General features: G+C 37.6%; 1 protein-coding gene across 1 annotated transcript in view; it reads right to left on the bottom strand.

The window, feature by feature from the left end:
• Positions 1–21,939, bottom strand: part of SEMA3D (semaphorin 3D) — a 107,833-nt gene that overhangs the window by 28,736 nt on the left and 57,158 nt on the right. The window contains 3 exon segments of the mRNA XM_040548169.1: positions 7,081–7,225; positions 8,125–8,194; positions 8,567–8,681. Of these exon segments, the coding sequence (XP_040404103.1) occupies positions 7,081–7,225; positions 8,125–8,194; positions 8,567–8,681 (330 nt within the window).

The following is a 21,939-nucleotide window of genomic DNA, read 5'->3' as shown; positions in this document are numbered from 1 at the left end:
TCATAGCAATCAATAGGATGCACAGAGATAAAGGCTTTATGGCCAAGTAGGTGAGTGAAGCAGCCTTTCACCTCTGAAAATGTGAGTTCATATCCTGGTGTATGTCACATGTGATAATGATATCAGTGTTCTCTGCCCAGTTCACATTTATTCACATCAGCAACACCAGATGCTGTTTCAGACATGTGACATCTTCCACTGGAGACAATAAGATATTTGCATTTATATCAAATGTCACAGGAATACACTGCCAGGGTTGTTTCATGTGGACTGCAAGAGAGTCTGACTCCATAAAAGTTCTGAGTACCATCATTGTGCTATCTCATCGGCTTCTGCTTTTGCAACAGACATGGGATTCATCTCACCTGACCTAAATTATCTTGGCTGTGTTTGAACTGCAGAAAGGAGGTGACTGTCTCTTTCCTTCTGATAGAGAAGTCTACACAACTAGCTCAAATTAGATATTTTTCTTTTAGATAGATGAAGTCAAGAAAAAATAAATTAGTAAAATTAGTACTGCTAGATAGGAATCTTGCAGGAAATATATTCACCATGTAATTTATTCTTCAAAGTTGCTTAGGTGTTCACTGTCACAAATGGTATCTTTATCTAAATGTACATGTTCAGAAATGAAAAATAAAAGACAAAAACAAGCCTCCAAAACAGAAACAGAGTTAGAATTGTTAAGAACATCTCTATTCAAACATTGTATAAACTGCCATATGAACTTTTAAAGAATCAATTCAGTAGTAACTTAAAGCCTTTCCAGTGCCTTCAGTATGAGCTCACTTTGACCCTAATCAACCTGGACCAAGTCCTAAGCCCAGGTGATCTGCAAAAATACCCTTTTATTCCCTCATCTTTTATTTGTATCCAAATGCAATCATGAAGTGGTAAATTAAGGCTAATCTTTCTCAAGTAAAAGCAAGTAGGCTCTAAGTTAGCAATACTGCACATCTCTCTCTCTTTTTCTCTTTTTTTTTTTTTTTTCTCCTCTCATCTTATTAAATTTACAACTTAGTAGAGTGCTGGATGTGTAGATCTCACACAATACTAAGATGTATGGTGTGACTGTGTTAACATTATATGAGAACCCTGGCCAAGATTTTTAAAAGCTGGTGCCAGAAGTTAGGCTCCTAAATAAACATCCAATTTGCCAAAATGCATAGTGCTTTACACCAGCCAGTGAAGTCAGTAAGAGCTGCTGGATCTAACACCTATTAAAACTGTGACAATTATTTGGGAATCTAGATTTAAGGTATGTAAAAAAAAAAAAAAAATCCTTTTCATTTAATTATGTATCTTTAATTCAGCAGTGTTGTTGTCTGCTGACCATTTTAAAACAGAATGATGCTCCCTGTGAACTACAAGAGTTTCAATTTCAAGCACGTCAAAAACCCCATTTTAAACGAGACTTGTCACATTTACCCTTAGACCCACTTAACAATGAGATTCAAACACACATAGGTTAGGTGCACAACAGGGACTTCATAACAGTGACTGAAGTAGGCATCTGCTGGGGAGATTTTTCAATTCCAGGCTGGAAACTTTCATGCTTTTCACAAGCAGAACTAAGCACCATACCAGTAAGACACTCTCTTGGGATCATCTCAAGTAGCCAGTGTGAAACATAAAGGAATGGAATACTTCTTAAATCTCTCCCATTTGGGGGAATTAGATGCCTTAGCCTGGGCTTCCCTTCTGGTGGAGGTGTCCATTTGTTCTAGACACATGGACCAGAGCCATTCTGGGAGCTCCCCCCTCCTTCCTGTTTGAAAGTGTTTTCACTTTTCATGGGATAATTAGGTCTCAGCTTAGCCAAGAGTAGAAAGAATATTGCTCGGATGTTAACCAGGAATGGAGAAGATCTGTTTTCCACTGAAAAGCTCTCTATTTTATATTATATGCAGCAGGAAGTAGAGAACCAGACCCTCCCTCAGAGGGAATGTACTAACTGCAGCCAGGCGCTAATACTGACACTGTCCTTTTTGCTTATGATCTCAGCTAATTAATGTTTAACTACAAAGGAGTTAATATGGCCATATAATCAGCATTCTCCTGCAGTGCAACGTAGAGCCTTCCAGACTCCAAATGAGTTCTGTTATCAGTGAACCATCAAGCAAAAAGCAGAGAACAGGAGAAATACCTTCAGCTAGTCACTTCTGTGTTAAAAGAGGATCCTCCACCCACCCAACAAATTGAATTTTATGTGCATATAAGTTTAATGAGAAATGCAGAGTCTGAGGAATGAGCCACTGAGATGTAGCACTGAGGAACTGGTATGATGCCCAGAAGAACCTTAGAATATTGGGTACTTATAGTTTAGGATATTCTGTGATTTAGATGGCAGCCAAGAGATGACTCCTGGGGCTTAAGCATTTATGTGCTGCTGGAGACTCAGCACTAATCCATTCTGGAGAAGGAACTTGAGTTCCTGAGTGTCATAAAGACTGTGTGGCTTTTTCTCTGTAGTCTGATCAGAGCTTCACAAAACATTTTGCATTTGGACATTCCCCTCTAAAACTTTAGTGTTTCTCTAGAGGATGGACGTAATGCGCCTGTCCATCCTGTAAAGATGTTCACAACAGCCTTGCAGCTTAAGCCTGAAAGAAGACAGGGGAGAGGAGATTGAGTCAGGTTCTGCTGGACACAGAAACAGCCAAAATTTTAAATGAAATCAACATCTAATCTCACTCCATCCCCCTAAATATGCACAAAATAAATAAATAAATGAATAAATAAATAATAATCCCTAACATTATTTTTGTTTATTTATTTATTTTTATTTTTAGCTAGAGACTGTATTCCACTCGATGTATGGGGTTTGTTCTAATGTTTGTCTTGAACTCCTTGTATTGCTTTTCCATTTAACACACCTGTGTTGCTGATAGCAAAGGCTGACATAAGAGAACATTAATGTGAGGTTAACCATCTGAGACCAGCTAGGTGAGTGAACTTGACTTTGTAGGTGGCACTTTGCAATTTTCTGCCGACCTCAGCACACTGGAAAGGTGACTGGGTTCACAGCCTTTTGAAAGGCTGCTATGAATTGAGAAGTGATTCATGTTTGGGGGGAACATGTTGGTATGTAGGAGGAGGTGGAGGAGGCTTTCTCAGGAAAATAAACCTATAAAGTGAAACATTTCACATAATTAAGCAGCCCCATTTACAGTGGTGAGATCAAAGGAGAGAGGAATTGGAGAAGCAAAGAATGCAGTCTATCCCATAAAAGATCAGGTGAAAGAGAAAGATAAGTCTAAAAATAACAAAGGAAACCTGTGCAACCCTCAGTGTTTTATGAACATGCTTATTAAAGCAGGAAAATTAACCAGACGTGAGGACAGGGGGAGGCTTTTGGCAGACAGTATTTCTCTGTGGCTCAGCCAAGTCCCAATGGGATGGACACCACATCTTGATGGGCCTTTGCGCTGGATTAGCAGAAGAAATAAAGGGATTTCACTAAAGAAAGGAAGAAAAAGCAACTGAGAAAGACAAGAAAAATTGAGGAAGATCACAGAAAGATCTGAGGGTGAAGGAACTTATTTTTTAAAAAAGAGAGAACAACAAAGAATACAGAAGCTCAGAAGCATATATTGGTATTCAGATCTGGAGTGGAAAGAGGTGAGATATAACACCACAAATGGAGAAAAGCAATAGCTTCTGTACTGGGCTGCTTCTTGTAGCTAAGTCAGTTAAACTGCAAGATTCTTACTTTGCTGATCCAGAAATCTAGATCCATTGTACTCAGTCTTGCCTTGAATAGCAATTAAATACCTAGGCACTATGACATACCAGACTATGTGTTAATCTGCATCTTTAAACACTGATGTTCCTCCCAAAATCTGGTCTTGGTACAGTAGTTACAGTTATATAAATAGGCTAGAACCGCTGTTTTCTTCTAATTCACTGAAAATCTTATTTAAAAGTTTGAACATCTTCTGTGATTACTAGGAGGGTGTTATGAAAACTCTGGTTCAGAACACAGAACACATTTTAAAGAAAGTCCTTGATGATTTCTTTATCAAAGGATAATTTCCTGGGTGAAACCCTGAAAGACTGGAAGAAAACTGGACTTGTTATTTGGGGACAGCTGCAGATATGCAAGTCCAATTTTGAGGCATCTAAAGAAGAAAAAGCAAAAGCTTTCTTGGTTTTCAAATAGCCCTTTGTACCAGGCTGCCAGCTGCTTGATTCTTTTCTCTCTCTCTCTCTTTTTTTTTTTCTTCTTCCAAACTGAAATAGATTTCAAGCCTTACTTCCATTTAATTTTCACCATTTCCACTTGCTCTTTAACGCTGCTGGGAGAAATTGAAGTAGAATTGCTGCATGCTTTGCAGCATCTGATCACAAGTCAGCCTGGCCAGGGTCTCGCAGGACGCCAGAGGGCAGGCAGACCCCACTGCATCACCCTCATGATGCTCAGCATTGCCAAGGCATGATGTCATGGTCATGCTGGGAGTTTATCTCCAACACAAATTGACACAGGAAGCATTTTGTCAAAATTTCAGTATCAAAGTGGTCACAGCCTCTATAGTGAACAGCTTTATTTACTTAGGAGATAAAGGCAGCTGAGCAAAAAGTTAAGTTAGGGTAAGCAGTCCCTAGCTTCTGTGTAAATGCTGAAAAGGAAGTCAATGCCTCTTGCAAAGCCAAACATCAAAGGAAATGCATTTCCTAGTACTGCCATTTTTAGACTTTGCCAAAACTTAAAATATTAGAAATATAAAATAGGGCAGTTTTGGCTATGCTAAGCTTTATGCAACACTTAAGTAGAGCTTAAATTTCAAAAATGCTCTAGTAACTCTAAAAACTGGACAGATTATCCCTCTTTGGTTTTGTTCTGCTCATTCCTGAATCACCCCATAGTTGGCAAGAAATGGTGAAATTAATCTTTATAGAAGAACATTTCAGCATACAGACACACTGCAGCATTCTGTGGGCATGTAATGTGCTGCTTCTTTTCCTTGCCTTTGAGCACTGCGCTGCCCTTTCAGATCCCACTCTAAATCTGCTCAGATCCAGAAGTCTGGAGTACTCCACTTCAGGATGAGAGCATGGCGTGAATCCACCTCTTATTTGGGTACGCTATCTTAAACTACCAAGCCTGAAGTATGTTGTAATCCAAGCCTATTCCAGCTCAGTAAGACTAATGATAAATAAGTATGCAGCAATATGTTTACCTTATCTACACAGTAAATATTACAGATATCTCTTTTCAGAGAACTTTCTTCAGTAAAATCCACTTCCCTTCTCAGCTCCTGGTCAGACAAACTCCTACAGAAATCCACTGGGTACAGAGTTCCTAAGGATTTTTACGAGACCATTTTCTCACAGCCGTTATCAGGTGTTTAAAGGAAGCAGTTAGAGAGTTAAGGGGCTGCTCATGGAAAATATCCATTTACATTAAACTTTCCAACTTTTAAAATACTTTTGAGCGTGGATATTCAAATCAGCGATAAAGATCAGCATTGACATGCTTCAGCATGACATGTTTCCTTCCTTGCGAATCCCAGCTCAACCATGTGATGGCTAATACACTCAAAAATGCAATGAGCTTATGACCCGTCTATCTGTGCAGAGTGTTCATCCTTATGGGGCACTGCGAGGTTTTCAAGAGAGTTATTTTAATCTCTTTAGATACCATGGGACCAGCTATTGTTCTCACTGGCACCATTTTTGTACTTAAAACTAAACACATCTGCACTTCTTAACCAGTAATGGAGTTGCGCATGCTAAAATAATAATAATAAAATAATTAAATGTAATCTTCTTTTCTGGGGCCACCATATATTCTGCATGAGAGAGAGATGTGTAAGCCTGCGGTGTCTAAATTAGGAGCTTATTTGCTCCAGCAGCGCAGATCTTAGGCTGGAGCTTCCTTACTCTTTATGGAAAGCCTTCCTTCCCTACTCGCCTGCAGCTCTGAGAGGAGATAATCAGAGCACATGGCATGACCTGCTGAAGCTAAGGATGACCAAGTGCAACAGGGAGCAAGGGAATGGACCAATCAGTTGGATCCACTGGAAGGATGATGAAGAAAACACAAAGATACAAGAAATGGTGTGAAAAAAAGAGGTAAATAAGCAAGATAATATGGCTTGAAGCAACGGTTACACCAATGCAGATGTCAGAGAAATAGTGTAGAGACAACCAGGTGGCTTCTAGGCAAGGTACAAGCAGCAGTCCAACCTCAGTAGCTCAGCATTTGGCTAGATTTATGCAGCTCCCTACTGCTAGTTCAATGAATACCAGACCAAGATAATGTAAAGCTGTCCTGGACAGTACCTGTCATATTCTCAAATCACTTCTCTTTTACAGTAATTGTAACAAGAGTTGCTCAAAGTTTTGCTGATGTTTTAAAAGTAAATGCATTTTTTTAGACATATCCTTTTCCTCCTCAGCTGTAACATAGGTCCATGCTTTTCCACATTTAATATCAAGACAGAAGTACAGAAATTCTTTACTAGTATTCTTTCAACATTTTTGACCTGATTGTTACATCTCAAGTCTAACAGATCTGTATTTAGATTTTTCCAGATATTAAACTTCACTTTTCTTCCTATTACTTGTCTTCCGTCACACAAAATCTGTAGCAACTAACTCTTTATTTTATTTCAACACACAACACATGCGCAAACACACATAATAGAATCAATGACCATATCTCAAGGAATGTGATTTTAACAAACACAAAGTTAACAGAAATACAAAACTCCAAATAAAATACCCCATCATAATTTAATCCTCCATAAAGAAATGTTTTTGGCTTTTTATAAAGTGTTGGTGCCTCAGAGGTGATCCCAACAGATGGAAATTCAGCTGGACAGTAAGAGACCACAATAGGAGACAATCAGGAAATAGACAATCTGGACACAATCTCAGAGAAATGGAAAATGTATATTTATATATATAAACAGAAAAAGGGTAGGTAGAAGTCTGAGCTCTCAACAGAAGAGAAAGGGTTGTGAGGATAATTTGAAACATCCTGAGTGGAAAATATAAATTGACAGTCCATGGAGGGGAGAAAAGTATGATTGCCTTTGAGTAAAAATAGAAGTATGTAATTAAGGAGACACTTACTGTACCAGGTCTGGGATATGGGATACGACCTTCATACTGCACCCATCGATGATCCACACTCTCTTTGTGAGCATAGGGACCATTGAAAACAGCTCTGATATCTGCCATGCTGTACACACAAACTGCAGAGCCCTTGAAGACGGAGCTGCAAAAAGAAGACAGACTGATAAGCACATCTTCAGTGCACACCTCATCCAGTGAATTCATTAATTCCACTGAGTGAGATGGGTTTTCGATCAATCCTGCACCTGAGAGCTGATATAAATGGTGCTAAATAACAGACAATGTGGACAGGTCTGATAAGTACAGAAATTTAATGTCACTGTCATTACAGTGTAAAGCTTTGCTCAGGTGAAACCTGAACTTAGCCTTTCCGATCACCTCATAGACTGTCATTTTTTCTAGTGTTCAGCAGGTTCCAGATACCATTTATTAACTATTAAGTTTAGAATTTTCTACAGATGAGGGACATTAAATTATGTTCACTTCCGTAAGTCTGTATTTTAATGATAACACAGGTGACGTGCCTGAGAATTAAAATCGCATTTACCAGATAATCAAAGAGTTAGAAATAAACATTTATTGCTTTTTTATTATTATTATTTTTTTCCTATGTACTTTTCTATAAATAAATAAATAAATAAATAAGAACTCACTTTCCCAAAGAACACCATCCCGGGTTGTTGAGTGGCATGTATTTCAGCTACTTCATGTGCTATGTCATTAATTGTGCTACATTCAATTCAATTCTAAATATTTTTTTGTGATTATATATTCTATGGAGCCACAGTAGTGGCTGCTTCTTAGTTAAGGAGTGTCTTGGCAATTTTTCTTTGTAATTGCACTGTGCAGTATATTACTTATCCTTATTATTTACACTTAATTCAAATGTTACAGAAACAAAATAATAATTTCCTTCCTGACAATATTACATAAAGCACCTCAATAAAATAAACAGCTGAGAGATTCATTAAATAATTAATCTATCCCCAATTAAGGTCTTCTGCATTTGTTTCCAGAGGTAAACATGTTCCTAATACATACCTTGTTGTAGTGAAGACTCCATATACAAGAGGGTTTCTCTCATCTCTGGTAGAAAGCAGGAATATATCTTCTGTAATGGGAGCATATTTATTTATTTTTTATTAAACATCCATTGAACATTTCTACATTTATCAGTTATAATTTGAAGATTTGTAAAAATATAACAAATATTTTTGTCTAATTTCTGCCATGCGAATTTGTACTAATATTCTGACATTTGCCCATTTGCAGGTAGTGTGTTTTTTATATAGAATTATAATATTATTATAATAAATAATATACTTTCCAACTTGGGGAACTACTTGGAAATTTAGTAAAATCAGAATTAGATGTGGTACTTCTCTAAAAAGAAAAACAAAAATGACCAACCAACAAACAAATAAACAAACAAAACCAAGCAAAGCTGATGACAAAATAAGCCATTAAAGATAACTCAACTTACGCAGCTCATCAAAATGTGTGTCTGCTCCTTCAGGACCAGGTATTGAGCACACAAGCCTGGCTTTCAGAAAAGTAGTCCACTTGTTTATTAGGCTCCGTTGACCTCCCATATCATTCTAGTAAAAAGAAAATGAAAAGACTAAATTACTAAAAAGATAAGAGCAGTTCTAACACATGATATGAAGTGCAGGACAACCTTTTTATAAGTAGCTAGAGTAGTCACTTCTCAGCTCAGCAATGAGCAATTAAAAACTCCTAATTATACCCAAATCTGTTTGCAATGTTCTCAGAACAGCTCCACAGCTGGAATGCTGTGAAGCATATGTCATATCATGTGATTTCTTGTTCTCTGTAATGCTAATTTTTGCAATCAATGGTTCTTCAAGAATTGTTTACACACTCAAAAATAATACAGAACATTCTGGATAGATTTAAAAAAGAAAAAAGGAAAGGAAAGGAAAGGAAAGGAAAGGAAAGGAAGGGAGCGGAGCGGAAAGGAAGGAAAGGAAAGGAAGGGAAGGGAAGGGAAGGGAAGGGAAGGGAAGGGAAGGGAAGGGAAGGGAAGGGAAGGGAAGGGAAGGGAAGGGAAGGGAAGGGAAGGGAAGGGAAGGGAAGGGAAGGGAAGGGAAGGGAAGGGAAGGGAAGGGAAGGGAAGGGAAGGGAAGGGAAGGAAGGGAAGGAAAGGAAAGGATATATTCATCACCTGTTCCTCTGTTCCAGAGATGTAAGTACTGTGTTGTTTTGTTTATATAGTACACAGATATATGCATTCCAGGGAAAAACAGTCATATTATTTCAATAATCTTTGTTATGGAAACATCATTTCTTCCTCCACAGAAAGGATTTTTTTTTTAAATCTCTTTTACTATAGGTTTCCAAGATATGAGCACACTTGCCCAAATTCCCTTTAGCTAACAGAGAAAGAAAAACATCATAGAGGGTCACTTGAAAACTGAATTATCCTTCTGAAGAGTAGGTGTCCTTCTATTGATCCTATGATCCCACATGCTTCAGTTATGTAGGTGAAAGGATACACTAAAGGTATACTAATTCCATTTAGCTACATTTAAGAAATTAATATATTTCTAAAATATTTAGACATTTTCCATTTTTTTTCTTTGAGGGAAATGGAATACTATGACAGAAATTGTTCAAAATAATGAGCATTATGAGAAGGAATATGAAAAAAAAATGTAGTAATAGACTGTTAGGAAAGAAAAAAAAAGGAGTTGAGTGGGAGGAGTGGCACTTAGAAGAATGTTTTAAATTATAGGAAGCTCAATTTAAGTGTCTGTTTAAGAGCTTTTCTTCTTCCACTGAGCGTATGAAGAATGTATTGAATGACATTTATCTGTCCTCTTTGGCTCCATATAACTGATGTATTTAGGTTCTACAGTGCTATTTATGCCCCAGGTTTTTCAAAATGACATCTTTAAGGACAATGCTACTCCAGCAGGCACCATGAATTCAATCCTTTAAGAGAAATGTTCTTATCACCAACAGTAGTCTCTTAGCTGTAGGAGATGCCTTTTTATTTTCATTTACAAACTTTGAAGCTTATTGGGCCTGTGCTGTAAAATTAAGCACGACAAATTTAGTCATAAATATTCGTCCCCTCTGGATTTATTAGGAGAAATCTTTCTCTTCTTTCTTTCTTTCTTTCCTTCTTTCCTTATCTTCCTTCTCTTCCTTCCTCTCTCTCTCTCTTTCTCTTTGTAACTATAAGGGTATTATGCAGTATTTCCAAGGACTGTATTTGGCCCTTCAGGGCTGTATCATAAATATTAAAGGCATTCAGAAAGATGGTTTAATGTGCTGAAATTCACCTCACAAGGAGTAACACTTCTCTAGTAATGTACTTCCTTTCCAGCTTCCCTTTTCATGCATTTGCTACTTTTAAATAGGTTAGCTCAGCTGGAAATTATTCTTGTTAATCTATCGCCTTTGGAACTCATGTTCTTACAAGAATTGCTACCTCCCCTCTTGATTTCCTGAAGTCCTGCCAAGCCTGGAGCTTTGCATCTAGCCAACAGATTTATTACAAAGGTGTCAAAATTAGCAGCCTTAAGCCAATAGGAAAAATAAGCTCTGCATGTGTGTGTTCTGTTCAAAGGCATGACAGATAAACTTTGTGGACTAATTAAAACCAAACAATTATGAAGATGCAAGAAAGAATCTTAAAAACCAAAATGCTTTAAGCTTTTTCTTCCTCTGGCAATTCAGATTAGCTAAGCAATTCTCGTATTGCAGGGCATCCACTTAGGTTTCTGGTGGATGGGGAACAGCATCACTAGCTCCTGAGATGTCTCTAAAAGCCTGGCTAGGATCAAGAACAGAGGAGGAAGCAAGATATGATGAGGCTGCAGTGGGGAAAAAAAAAAAAAAAAAAAAAAAGTTGTCTTGCTCAGGCTCCTGCCATTGCAGGAGTTGAGCTCCTGCAAGAGATTGGAAAATACATACTTGTATTTTACCACCCTTAAGCTGTGATCCAACAGAACATTTTTGTAAATGCTTATTTTAAATGTATCAGTAGTTCCACTGAGTTCCTAGAGAGTAGTGTGAACCAAATCCTGTTCTTGAAGGAAGCAGTTTTAGCAAGTGCTATGTGCTTTAAAGTATAAGATTCCACTGAGTATAAGATATATCCGTATTTCCTCACTCTCAAGCCAGGACGTGATGTTAACCATGTTACTTGAATTTAAAAGACATTAGTACAGACATTCACGAAGTGTGCCTTAAGTTTGAAGGATAGATCCAAATGGTGCCAATAATACTGTACTATATACAAAGGAGCAAGGGGAATTCAATGACCAGCCAGCACTTCATGATTTACTAAGTTTTTCTGAGGTCAGAGTGTTAAAAAAAATCATGCTGCAGAAATCAGAGACACAAAGGACCTTTCAGTGGTTTAAAAATTTGTACTTGTACTGACATACCCACCAACATGCTTCTTCCTACTGCTTTTGCTGAATATAGCAAAATGAACATTTTCTTAGAAATTTTTCCTTTTTTTAAATTTTGTTATTTTTTTAGTTTGATTTACAGTCATATAATACTCTTCAACTCTTTGTGTCATCTCTGAATAATGCAGCGTCTTTGTTTTCCTAAAATGTGTTCAAGATTCACTGGTGGATAAGTGCAGGAATTGCCAAAGGCTGTGGCAGTTTTATCTACAGGTGGTGTTAGCTCAGCTCAAAGCACAGGGTTCAAAACCTATTAACAATTTAGGCATATTTGTGCTCCTGGGCTCTCAAGTAGCAGTTGTCTGAGAAATCTCTGAACATCTCTATGCTTTGAAGAAGGTGTCCCCCTCCTTTCCTAACAATATTTTATGGTTCATATTAGGTCAGACTATGAGATATGTCTCAAAGCTTCAGCTGCTGGAGAACATGCGATTATTCACCTTCAGACCACATTAGTACGAACTCATTAGCTTTGAATCATATCTGCCTACTCTGCTACAGATTCCTTGGACCATCATAGTTCATTATTATTGGCCTCTGAAAGGTTGGACAGAAGACATACAGCCTGAAAATCTGTTTGAGACTGGGTTGGTACAAAATGAAGACAATAGTTAATGTTCAAATACTGCAAGCTGGTTGTAAAGTATGGTATTTATATAATAAGATGTACCGGCTGGATAGTCAGTAGATAAGAAAAACTGGATAGAGAGCAAATCACCAAAGCAGAGACCAGTCAATGCATAAGTGTCCAGGAACAGGGTTTCAGCACAAAGTTTCCACATCCTAAATGACTGCTGGACCTCTTTACACCAAGCAAGGACTGGCCTCAACAATGACAGAAATGTGTGTTAAATTTGATTCATTGAAATTATTTCGGCCAAGAGATACTGATACTGAAGACAAAGAACAGTAAATATTTTAGGCAGATGAGACAAGACAAGAAAAATTTAAGTGCTGAGAGAAGGGGAAGGCAGAATGAACACGACCTTCATTCCCAAAACATTACTAATCTCCTTGTAACAGATGAGCAGCCACAAGTATCTGAAATTTTATCTCCAAAAATATCACTTCTAAGCACACTGGATTAGCAGTGTTTACTATAAACTTTGTTACATTACAGATGAAGGCACTTAGGACTGCATATTTCTTTTTGAATATAAATAAAGGTTTAATTAGCACTTACTGCTTCGTAATCTCACAAACTGCAACAGATACCAACACTTCCGTCTGAAATACCTTCTTTTTAACAGGAAGAAGTGCCTGTAAAATCTCAGTTGCTGGTGTTTGCATGAGTTAGAGATTTAGATAATTGCCAACTAGAAGGTGGGCAGTTCAATCTGTCATGTGTTGAGGAAAGAATACCAAAAAGAACAAAAAGACCTAAACACAGAAATTATCTACAAAAGTGGGGAAGTAATCCAATGTGATTTTAATTGAAATAAATTAAAAATAAATTAAATATGTATTTTTAATTAAAAATACTTTTATTCTACAGAAATCTTCAAATTTTATCCTTTTGTTATGAGTTTGTTCTAAACAAACAAAAAAACAAACAAACAAAAAAACAATTACTACCAAGCTATTGTAAGAATTTAAATATTTAATGCACAACTTCAATGAACCCAGGTTCGCATGTAAATATATGGTTTTCTGAAAGCAATAAAGAATGTTGTTTAAATAATAATGCAAAATAATGCAAAATTTGTGAAGTAAAATAAGGTCGTATCAAATGTCTTCCTTTGGAGACTTCTATGCAAATCTCAACTTTGTGGCCTGTAATTTATGTACAGAAGAACAAAACAACTTGCTTTTCAAAAACTCTGATTTGTGATAAGTTACCAGCTTATTGTGAAAATAAAAAATATCAGACTATTGTCAATGAACAAATGATTTAAAAATCCACTTAAAAACTTTTGGTTGCTCCTATTTTCTGTTCTATTTTATCTTATATATAATATAAATGTAGCTTCATTGAAATGCACAAATAACTGTGTTGGCAGGAAAACAGATGGCAGCAAAGCTAAAGAACATCTGCATCATTGGGGTTTAAATCTCTTATTTGTTTGTGAGTAACAGTGACAAATTGAACATTAGAAAAAAAGTGCAGTTTTCTGAAAATCAATCAACATCAAAGATGTCAAACACTGTGATTCATAAAACTTTAAAGACAGTAATTATCCTGAATAGTCATCTAAAAAAAAAAAAAAAAAAAAAAAAAAAGAAAAGAAAGACAATGAGTGGAATTTCTAGAAGCAGGTTATTAATTAGAGCCAGTGGCAAGATGTGCAAAAGGACCATCCAAAGTGAATTCCTGGCCTCAGTAAAAGGAAATATTGGAGAAAAGAGGGAAAAAGTGCTGAAACTGCAAAAGACCCTGGAGCCCTTCCCTTTTGGGCAGTCTAGCTAAGTTACAAAGCCACCAGAAAAAAATGCATTGCCCAGCAGCAAAATCGTACATTATGGGGAGGAGGGGAGGCGGGGGGGACATAAACAAGAAAAAATACACTTCTAGAAGACTTCAATTATGTTTATAAACAGTGAAACAGTCAACAGTCTTATCAGTGGACTTCTGTCTTCAAATTGTTAGTTTTTTTTTTTTTTTTTTTAATTATTAGGTTTTATTTTCTATATTCTGGCCCTATCCAACTCTGTCAGTTACTGACATAACACAGGAAAGTAAGACTTCCTTCTTCATGAATTTAGGTTGAAAAGTTCTGGTCTAAACCATTCTGATGTCAGAGAAAAGATTCCTCCCATGATTTCAGCAGGCTATGGTTCAGGTCCAAAACCATCAAGCAATCCATGAAGTCTGACTGAGAGAGAATAAAAATACACTTGCAATATAAACAAGAGAAAGGAGGTGCATGCAATTTAGATCTGTGACTGCTTGCTCTCTGCTATGGATACCTAGAGTAAACTTGGAAAGTCAGTTCATCTCTATATGCACAGTTCCCATCTGCAAGTGAGAGTGGTGACTATTTAGTAATTCTGCTGTTTATATGAGATGACCAGATCATTCACAGGGAAAGCTTCTTATTACAGGATTGCATATTGCTTCATATAAGACACCAACCCATCTGGCCACAGTGGATATTGCTAGTTTATAGTGTTTCTTCTGCTTGAGCTAGTTGATCCAAAGATCGTGATGTGTGTAGGACTCGGCCTCGTGCATAATGTGCTTCATCACAGAGACAACCCTTGCAGAGTCTGGCCTGGCAGAATGGGATAAATGCTTCAGCCTACAGACTGTGCATTATAAGGTCTCTACCACTGCAGTAGCATCTGCATAAAATTAGACAAGAGAACTAAAGATGTGAATGTGCATGGACCACTGATAGGAAGAGCCTGAGTCACACATCACCTCAACAAGAAAGCCTGGAACAAATTTAGCCTTCCTGCTTACCAGGGTTATGCATCAGCTGGATAGCTCTACGGTGCTCCTCAGACTGTCTCAGAGAGCAGACTAACTGCCCCTTATCACCTCCAACAGCATATTGAGAAGTTCCTCTAGATTTGTGTGGCTTGGCCATTAAGCTTTCCCCTAGGCAAACCTGTTTACAGAGAATCCTTTTATAATAATTTTCCATATTTTTCTGGAGAGTTGAATACCATCACCTCTTGAAACAGACAATCCATAATTCGAGATTACAGATGTGCAAAACCCCAGACTGCTTTTTGGTCTCTGGGAGCTGACAGTCTTGAGCACCTTCCTGAAATCATAGCCCCTCACAGTCCAGAGCCTAATGCATACCTTGTCCTGGCTGCCTACTTACTGTCCCTATCTTGAGACAGTGCCATTGTGTCAGGCACTTTGACTAAATGGTCCTCAGCATTAGTGCAGCGGATTCACTGCCCTCATACCTTTGTACTGGCTGGCTTAATTCCCTTAGTGTAATCCACACTGCTTGGTGTGAAAGGAGTTGGAGAGGTTAACTAGAATCTTCTATAGACTAAGATTATAGCTTGTGGATCAAATCATTTGTTGAGTACTGTGCACGTACAAAGTTGATTGCACAACCAGGGTCAAATATAGATATTAAAACCAAAACGAATAGAAAAGATAAACATTTGCCTCAACCTCTGCCTTATCTAGACAGCAGACTTAAGACAGGAGGGGCACACATCTCTATTACCAGAAGCATGCAGGAGTGCTGTGGTTAGTGGAATGCTTGTTTTTGACTTTCCTGGCTGAAATGAGTAAATGCCTAGAAGGACTGAATGAGGGAAGCCTTTGGCTTGAAACCAGAGTGAAACTCAGGTAGCTGGATCTATGGCAAAATTACCAAGTCCATTGATCACACAACCCATCACTGGAAAGCTGACATGAAACCTATGGGTAAGGATGCCACTCTGGGCATTCACATCTTTCTAGGCATTAAGACAAGTGGAAAGAGGGTCGTTATTGCAACTGAAAACCATAGCTCAAACTACGAGACTATAGGCCACACCTGTGTGAAAATGCCTTCTGTCGGAACGATGGGTGTAAGAAACTATACTGTAGCTTTGAGTTCCTGCTCGTCAAGTGGATTTGCTGTTATTTCATTCAGAATGGTAATGTACTCACATTAAGCATACATAATTGTTTGGTTCACTATGGAAAATGTTGATTTTTATTTTGGAAAGTGTTTAAACATCACACTCAGACATTTCTACTGAATTAACTTCGGATGGGATCCAAATTGGAAAATCTAACCAGCAAAGAGAACTTCTGGATGGTTGCTAAGCATATGGGGCGTGGGGGGGGGGAGACAGAAACTAACAGGTTGAGATAAAGAGAGAGGGAAAGAGAGAACATGTCTGAATGTGATTTGGGACAAATGAAATAATAAAATTAAGCTTTTTAAGCTTTGAAGTGATAAAGTACCATTATACTGCAGGGTCATTCAGTAACCCTGCTGAAATTACCTCCAACAGGTTTGACAATATTAAGAACAGAACTGTTCAAAGGCTGACACAAAATAGATGCATGTCATTAGGCTGTTCACTTTAACTTCAGTGGAAATTTGAATTGAGCAAAAGATGATGGCTCAACCAAACAAAAATGTTAATTATTTCTCAGGAAAATCTACCTTAAATTTGGGGTATAATCTGTTTGCGGTTTATTCCAGTGTGTTTGACTTGCCTTTACCTGTTTTTTATCTGTAGTTTCATATATACTTATTATAAATTACATGCTATAAATACATAAAAGGATATAAAATGACAGGTGAGAAAAAAAAAAAAAAAACACTACAAAAACTTCAACTTACGATATCTACCATTTTGATCATGAAGCCACAGGCAAGACAAGTGGTTAGAAGGATCATGCAATTAGTGTCATATGGAAGGGCTGAATTTATACGTTTGAGTGCATTAAGAGCACTGTGAAATCTTATACAGAAGTATCATAAAACAGTGTGAGGCAGCACTAGGTTAAACTGGCTTCTGTCTGAACAAATAGGCCTGAATTTGCCATAAAATTTCACATTCTTAAATAGGAATGTTTTGAATTTCACATCCTCAGGACCCAGTATGCCAAAGCTCCCTTTATCATTAGTGGAAAATATGGCCTTCAAAGAACAATTTGGGTTGAAGATGGAAGGTGCTGCATCTTCCTTTAAAAAAATATTAATCTGCATTTACCGACTGAGGTGGATGCCTGGTAATTACTTTCTTAGCTTTGACACTGTCAAGCGCCTAAAGCCACTAATGTGGGCCAGTGTGATCTCATTATACACAACCACAGATATAGAGCTGGAAAAGCAGATGAACAAAACAAAGGTAGGTCAACATCTTACAGATCTCTTTAGATTTCAATAAACATCAGTAAAGCCTGAACAGTAAACCATGAAGAGTACATCCTCATGTTAATGGTACTGAAAGAAAAAAATCAGAGAGCTAATTTTGTCACATTAGAAAACTTCCAAAATCACAAAGTCATTTACTATCTTAAAGATGTACAAAAGTCTGATTCAAAGCACTCTGAACTCCGGGATTTTGGATTATGCATTGGTACATCACTCCAATTAACTCTGCAAGTTCCTCACTTCTGAGCTGCTGGGTTGTCAAAAACATGTTCTGGCAATGAGTGTCTCAGGCAACTGAGATGATTTCCAGAGTTTGCTTCAGAGGTTGTGCAGCTGCATTTCCATAATCCAGCTTTTAAAGCACTATCTTGACACTGCAATTTCTTTTTCATTTTCCCTGAGGCTCAGTAAAATTCAGTCACACCTCTTTATATATAAGCATAACTTACATATTTTTGCTTCATCTGCAAATCATGACACACCCCCAAACAAAACAAAACAAAAAAACAAACTCCAATTACATTGTTGAAATGCACCCATGAGAGACAAAAACATACCAAACTTCCTATACTGTGCCTGTACCCTTGCCAATAAGGAAAGCTGGACCAAAAGACCTGTCAAAGCCTGGTGTTTTATCTCATAATTCATCACAGTTAGAAAACAAATATTGTATGGAGCTGGGCTGTCTCCAACACACCAGCCCTTAAAATGGAATCATCTTGATGAGCATCTGCTTTTCTACAATATTTGAAAACTTTCAGACAGCATATAACATTAAAATGTCAAACTTGGAAGTCCAGGAGGAGTTGGCTGCTGAAGGATCCACAGCTGCAAAGATGCCCAGCTGGCAAACAAGGGCCAAAGTTTTCCTAGGGATAACTTTTTCTAAATGGTTTTAATCATGATCACAGAGATTTCAATAAATAAATAAATATACAAGCCACTACCCTTGGTTAGCATTGTGGCTAGGCAATATTATGGTGACAAAGAAAGTATGTAAGCATGTAATACGCAGTAAGTTAAATCTAGTCTGGAATGAGTTGCCTGCAGAACTGGAAGTAGGATAGTTACACGAGCATGGCGGTGAGCCCAGACTAATTAACCCTGCTGAGAACACGTTAACATGGCTGTTTTGCTTCCGGGATCCTAGCTAATATTGCTGAATGGTAAAGCATTACACTGTGTGGACAACTCAAATGTTTTGTGGAAAGAGATCAATTATCTACACAGTGATGCATTACATGATATAGAAATACAAAGAATGTTAATGACCCAGTTACCTCTAGTCACAGTAAAGGCATGGCTAGACTATTTCCAGGACAAGAAAAACACCTCCCAACTTTTGCACGCCAGCAGTCCCACAGCAGAGCCCACTGGAGACCCTATACTCAGGCTCGGGGTGGAATAGCTCCCTGCTGCCACTCCAGGAATACAAATTGCCTTAAACACCAGACGGGAGGCAAAGTCATGGCCTTGAACTCTGCTCGTGTTCATGGCTTTGGAAATAAATCACATTACCCTAAGGTGGAATGCAGGGTGTGTCCCGCACTCTCGACTCAGGAGTGCTTAAAATGATTACATTCCAATGCCTTTAGAAAGTATAGTTTAACCAAGAGGGCTGTGCCTAATTGGTATATTCTCATCCCCAGGTACAGCTGGGTATATATGAGGGTGGAATGGCATAACAGCCACCAACCCACACCCCCTCAAAAAAAAAAAAAAAAAAGAAAAAAAAAAGGACAAAGAGCTCACTTGTTCCCACTAGAACAAAGGACACTTCTGGATGCTGAACACTTTGGGAAATATGAAAACAGCATCAGGGGCTAAAGTCTTATTTCTTGGCAGTTGAGGTCTCCTGGAAATCAGACTCTGAGACTGCATGCACTAATTTTTGCAATACGTCACCAAAGCCATTACAGAGAAGCTTATAACACAGCAAATACATAGTGCTGTAATAATAAACAGGATTTTCATACTGCAGCAGACAAACTACCACTTTTGGCTAATTTCCACTCCATTCCAATAGAATGAGGTTTTAACTATGAAAAAAATGTGATGTTATAGAGAAAACAAACAAAAACCCCAACAACCTTCTTCCTTATCCAAAACATTTCTGTGGGCTTCTGCAAGCTAGGATTTTTATTCCTCACTTTGAGTGGGAAAAATAGGAGAAAAACCTTTTCTAGGGTTAGATTTGTGCATATGTGAGGTTGTCCTTAAATGCAATTACAATTCTGTAATTATTTTGTGGTGGACATGTATACAAAAATGTAGCTGACTTGTTATTTGCAAAGGGCACAGTGCAGAGATGCTGCATTTTGTTTTCAAAATCAGACTCGGTGTGTAATGACTGTGTCATGTCTTTGGCTAATGCAAGCTGGTTCCGCAGTGTGGGCTTGAAGAGAGTGGAGCTGTAACAGCTTAATCGTGTGTTTCTAGAAATAGAAATATATGGACCCATGCTTTTAAGATGTTAAGGTTTGTATGATGCATGTAATATGTACAAGTGTACTTGTATGTTTAAAAAAAACAGATACATATCACTGGCAAATATTTAATAGTAATTCTCTCTCTTCACTTATGACCATTCTTGAAAAGAAAGCAAATAACCAAACACATTACTCTTTACATAAGGAGAAACATACTATAAGTAGTAGCAGGTATTATGGATAGGCCAATACTACTTTTCCACCTCCCTCAAACCAAAAATAGGAAATGCCATTTGCCATGACAAATTACACAACTGGCTCTGAAAGTGACTGTTGAAAACACTTCCTCCCAATTCATACTGATATCCCCTGGTGATCTACAGAATGCAGATGACGCAAATCTAAATTAGTGCTATTTACTGCTATAGTGGCTGTGTTATTACAACGCAAGTTCGAGACGGTAAGTATAAGTATGGTCTTATGAACAGGACAAGTGACAGCTGTTTGACTCTGGGCAAAGAGCTGCCAGTGAGAGCATTGTAATCTTCTGGGTGTGTAAGTAGCTGGGAAGAGGGAATGCTTTCCAGAGAAGATTTTCCCTAAGGGGGAAGATCAGTGAGAGACCGTATTGTTAAGTCACTGAAAATTAGCCAAAGAATAGGCTGCATTGACTAACCTCCTTATTAAAAACAAAGCCTATTCTAATTTCAGCATGTGTCTCTGCCCTTAATGTACAGGAGCCCTAAGGCACAGTGAGGTAGACAGCAATTGAGCTCTAGTAGAAAGAAATTGGGATTACACCAAGCAAATGATTTCAAAAATTGCTGACCTCCTCCCATCCACTGCTACTCCATGCTTGCTGAGGAAAGAAAGCAAAGGTTTAACTTTATCCAGTACAGATCACATTTAGGAGACAGTGCAAGCAGAAATTGTTTTATCCATCATTTTAACCAAAGACATGGATCCCATACTGGAGAGAACTAACCATAACAGAGGTGTTACAGCAGACCACAGATCCAGAGGATCTTAGTCTGTAAATAGAGGAGTTTATTTGCGCATTTTAACTTATATTAAATATAATAATTCTACCTGTATTTTAATAATTTTCACTATTTGCAAGATAATGAAGACAGTCATACAAAAATGCACGAGTATAAACTATCAAGAGAATTCTGAATCCATCAGGAAGCACTCAATAGAGAAGACAGTATAAAACATTAATAATAATCACCTTACTTACCAGTTTCTGTTGTGTTGGTTTGACTATTAAAAATAAAATTCAAAACAATTTATTTCCATTTAACATGATTACCCTACAAATTCAGTCTCATGCAAGGTACGATTACACACAGTTTTTAGGATCTCCTTGCAATACTTTTGCTTTTATTATGATACCTTATCAGCTTATTCTCTAGGTATAGGATGTTGGACATCTCTAGCTAATATATCATAGTTTAATATAATCTCCCTTGACTTGAAAATTGTTGTCTACCAATTTTTTCTAATGCATTAAGTGCTTTCTCATAATCAGCAAATGCCATGTCTAGTTGCAAATCATGTGTGTTTGCATTTCCATTCTGCCATTAATCACACCAGTGTGAAATACCCAACTACAGATTATCCATTCTTTCGTCTGGCTAAAAACCTACTAGAGAACTGATTTATGAATGAGGTGTTTTTTTCCTGTTTTCTTAACATTTTAGGTCAAGGACAGAAGTGTGAAATGGCTGTGGTCACTGAAATCTCAGTTGTTAGGAGTTTGCTGGTCTGCAGAACAGTCGTAGATTTATGCATTCATGCACATGTATCTGCTCTTTGTTTTCAGTGTGTGTCCATTAGCTTTCTGTGTGCCTTTCTGCTAGATGTATCTTACTGCAAATCACAAACTCTTTTGTTTCTTCATTAGTTTTCAAGTTTCTCCTTAAGAAGGTTATTTTCACTGCCAGAGGAGTTGCTTTGCTCAGAAAATGCAAGTAAATGAAAACAACTGAACAAAATATCACAGAAATGTACACACTTAATGTGCTTGCTATAATAATGTTGCTGATACCTAGTTAGGCACATGAGAAACATTTGCTCAGAGTTTATGTTTATTAATATGAAGACAACTTTTAAGTCCCATTTTCTGACTTTTCCCAGCAATTCTTGTGCACCTGGATTCACTAAAGACTTAAGAACAGGATGGGCACATCTACT

This window comes from Cygnus olor, chromosome 1, assembly GCF_009769625.2.
Source record: "Cygnus olor isolate bCygOlo1 chromosome 1, bCygOlo1.pri.v2, whole genome shotgun sequence".
Classification (NCBI taxonomy): Eukaryota; Metazoa; Chordata; class Aves; order Anseriformes; family Anatidae; genus Cygnus; species Cygnus olor.
Note: the sequence above shows the minus strand (reverse complement) of the source record. Positions and strands in the feature narration are given on the sequence as shown.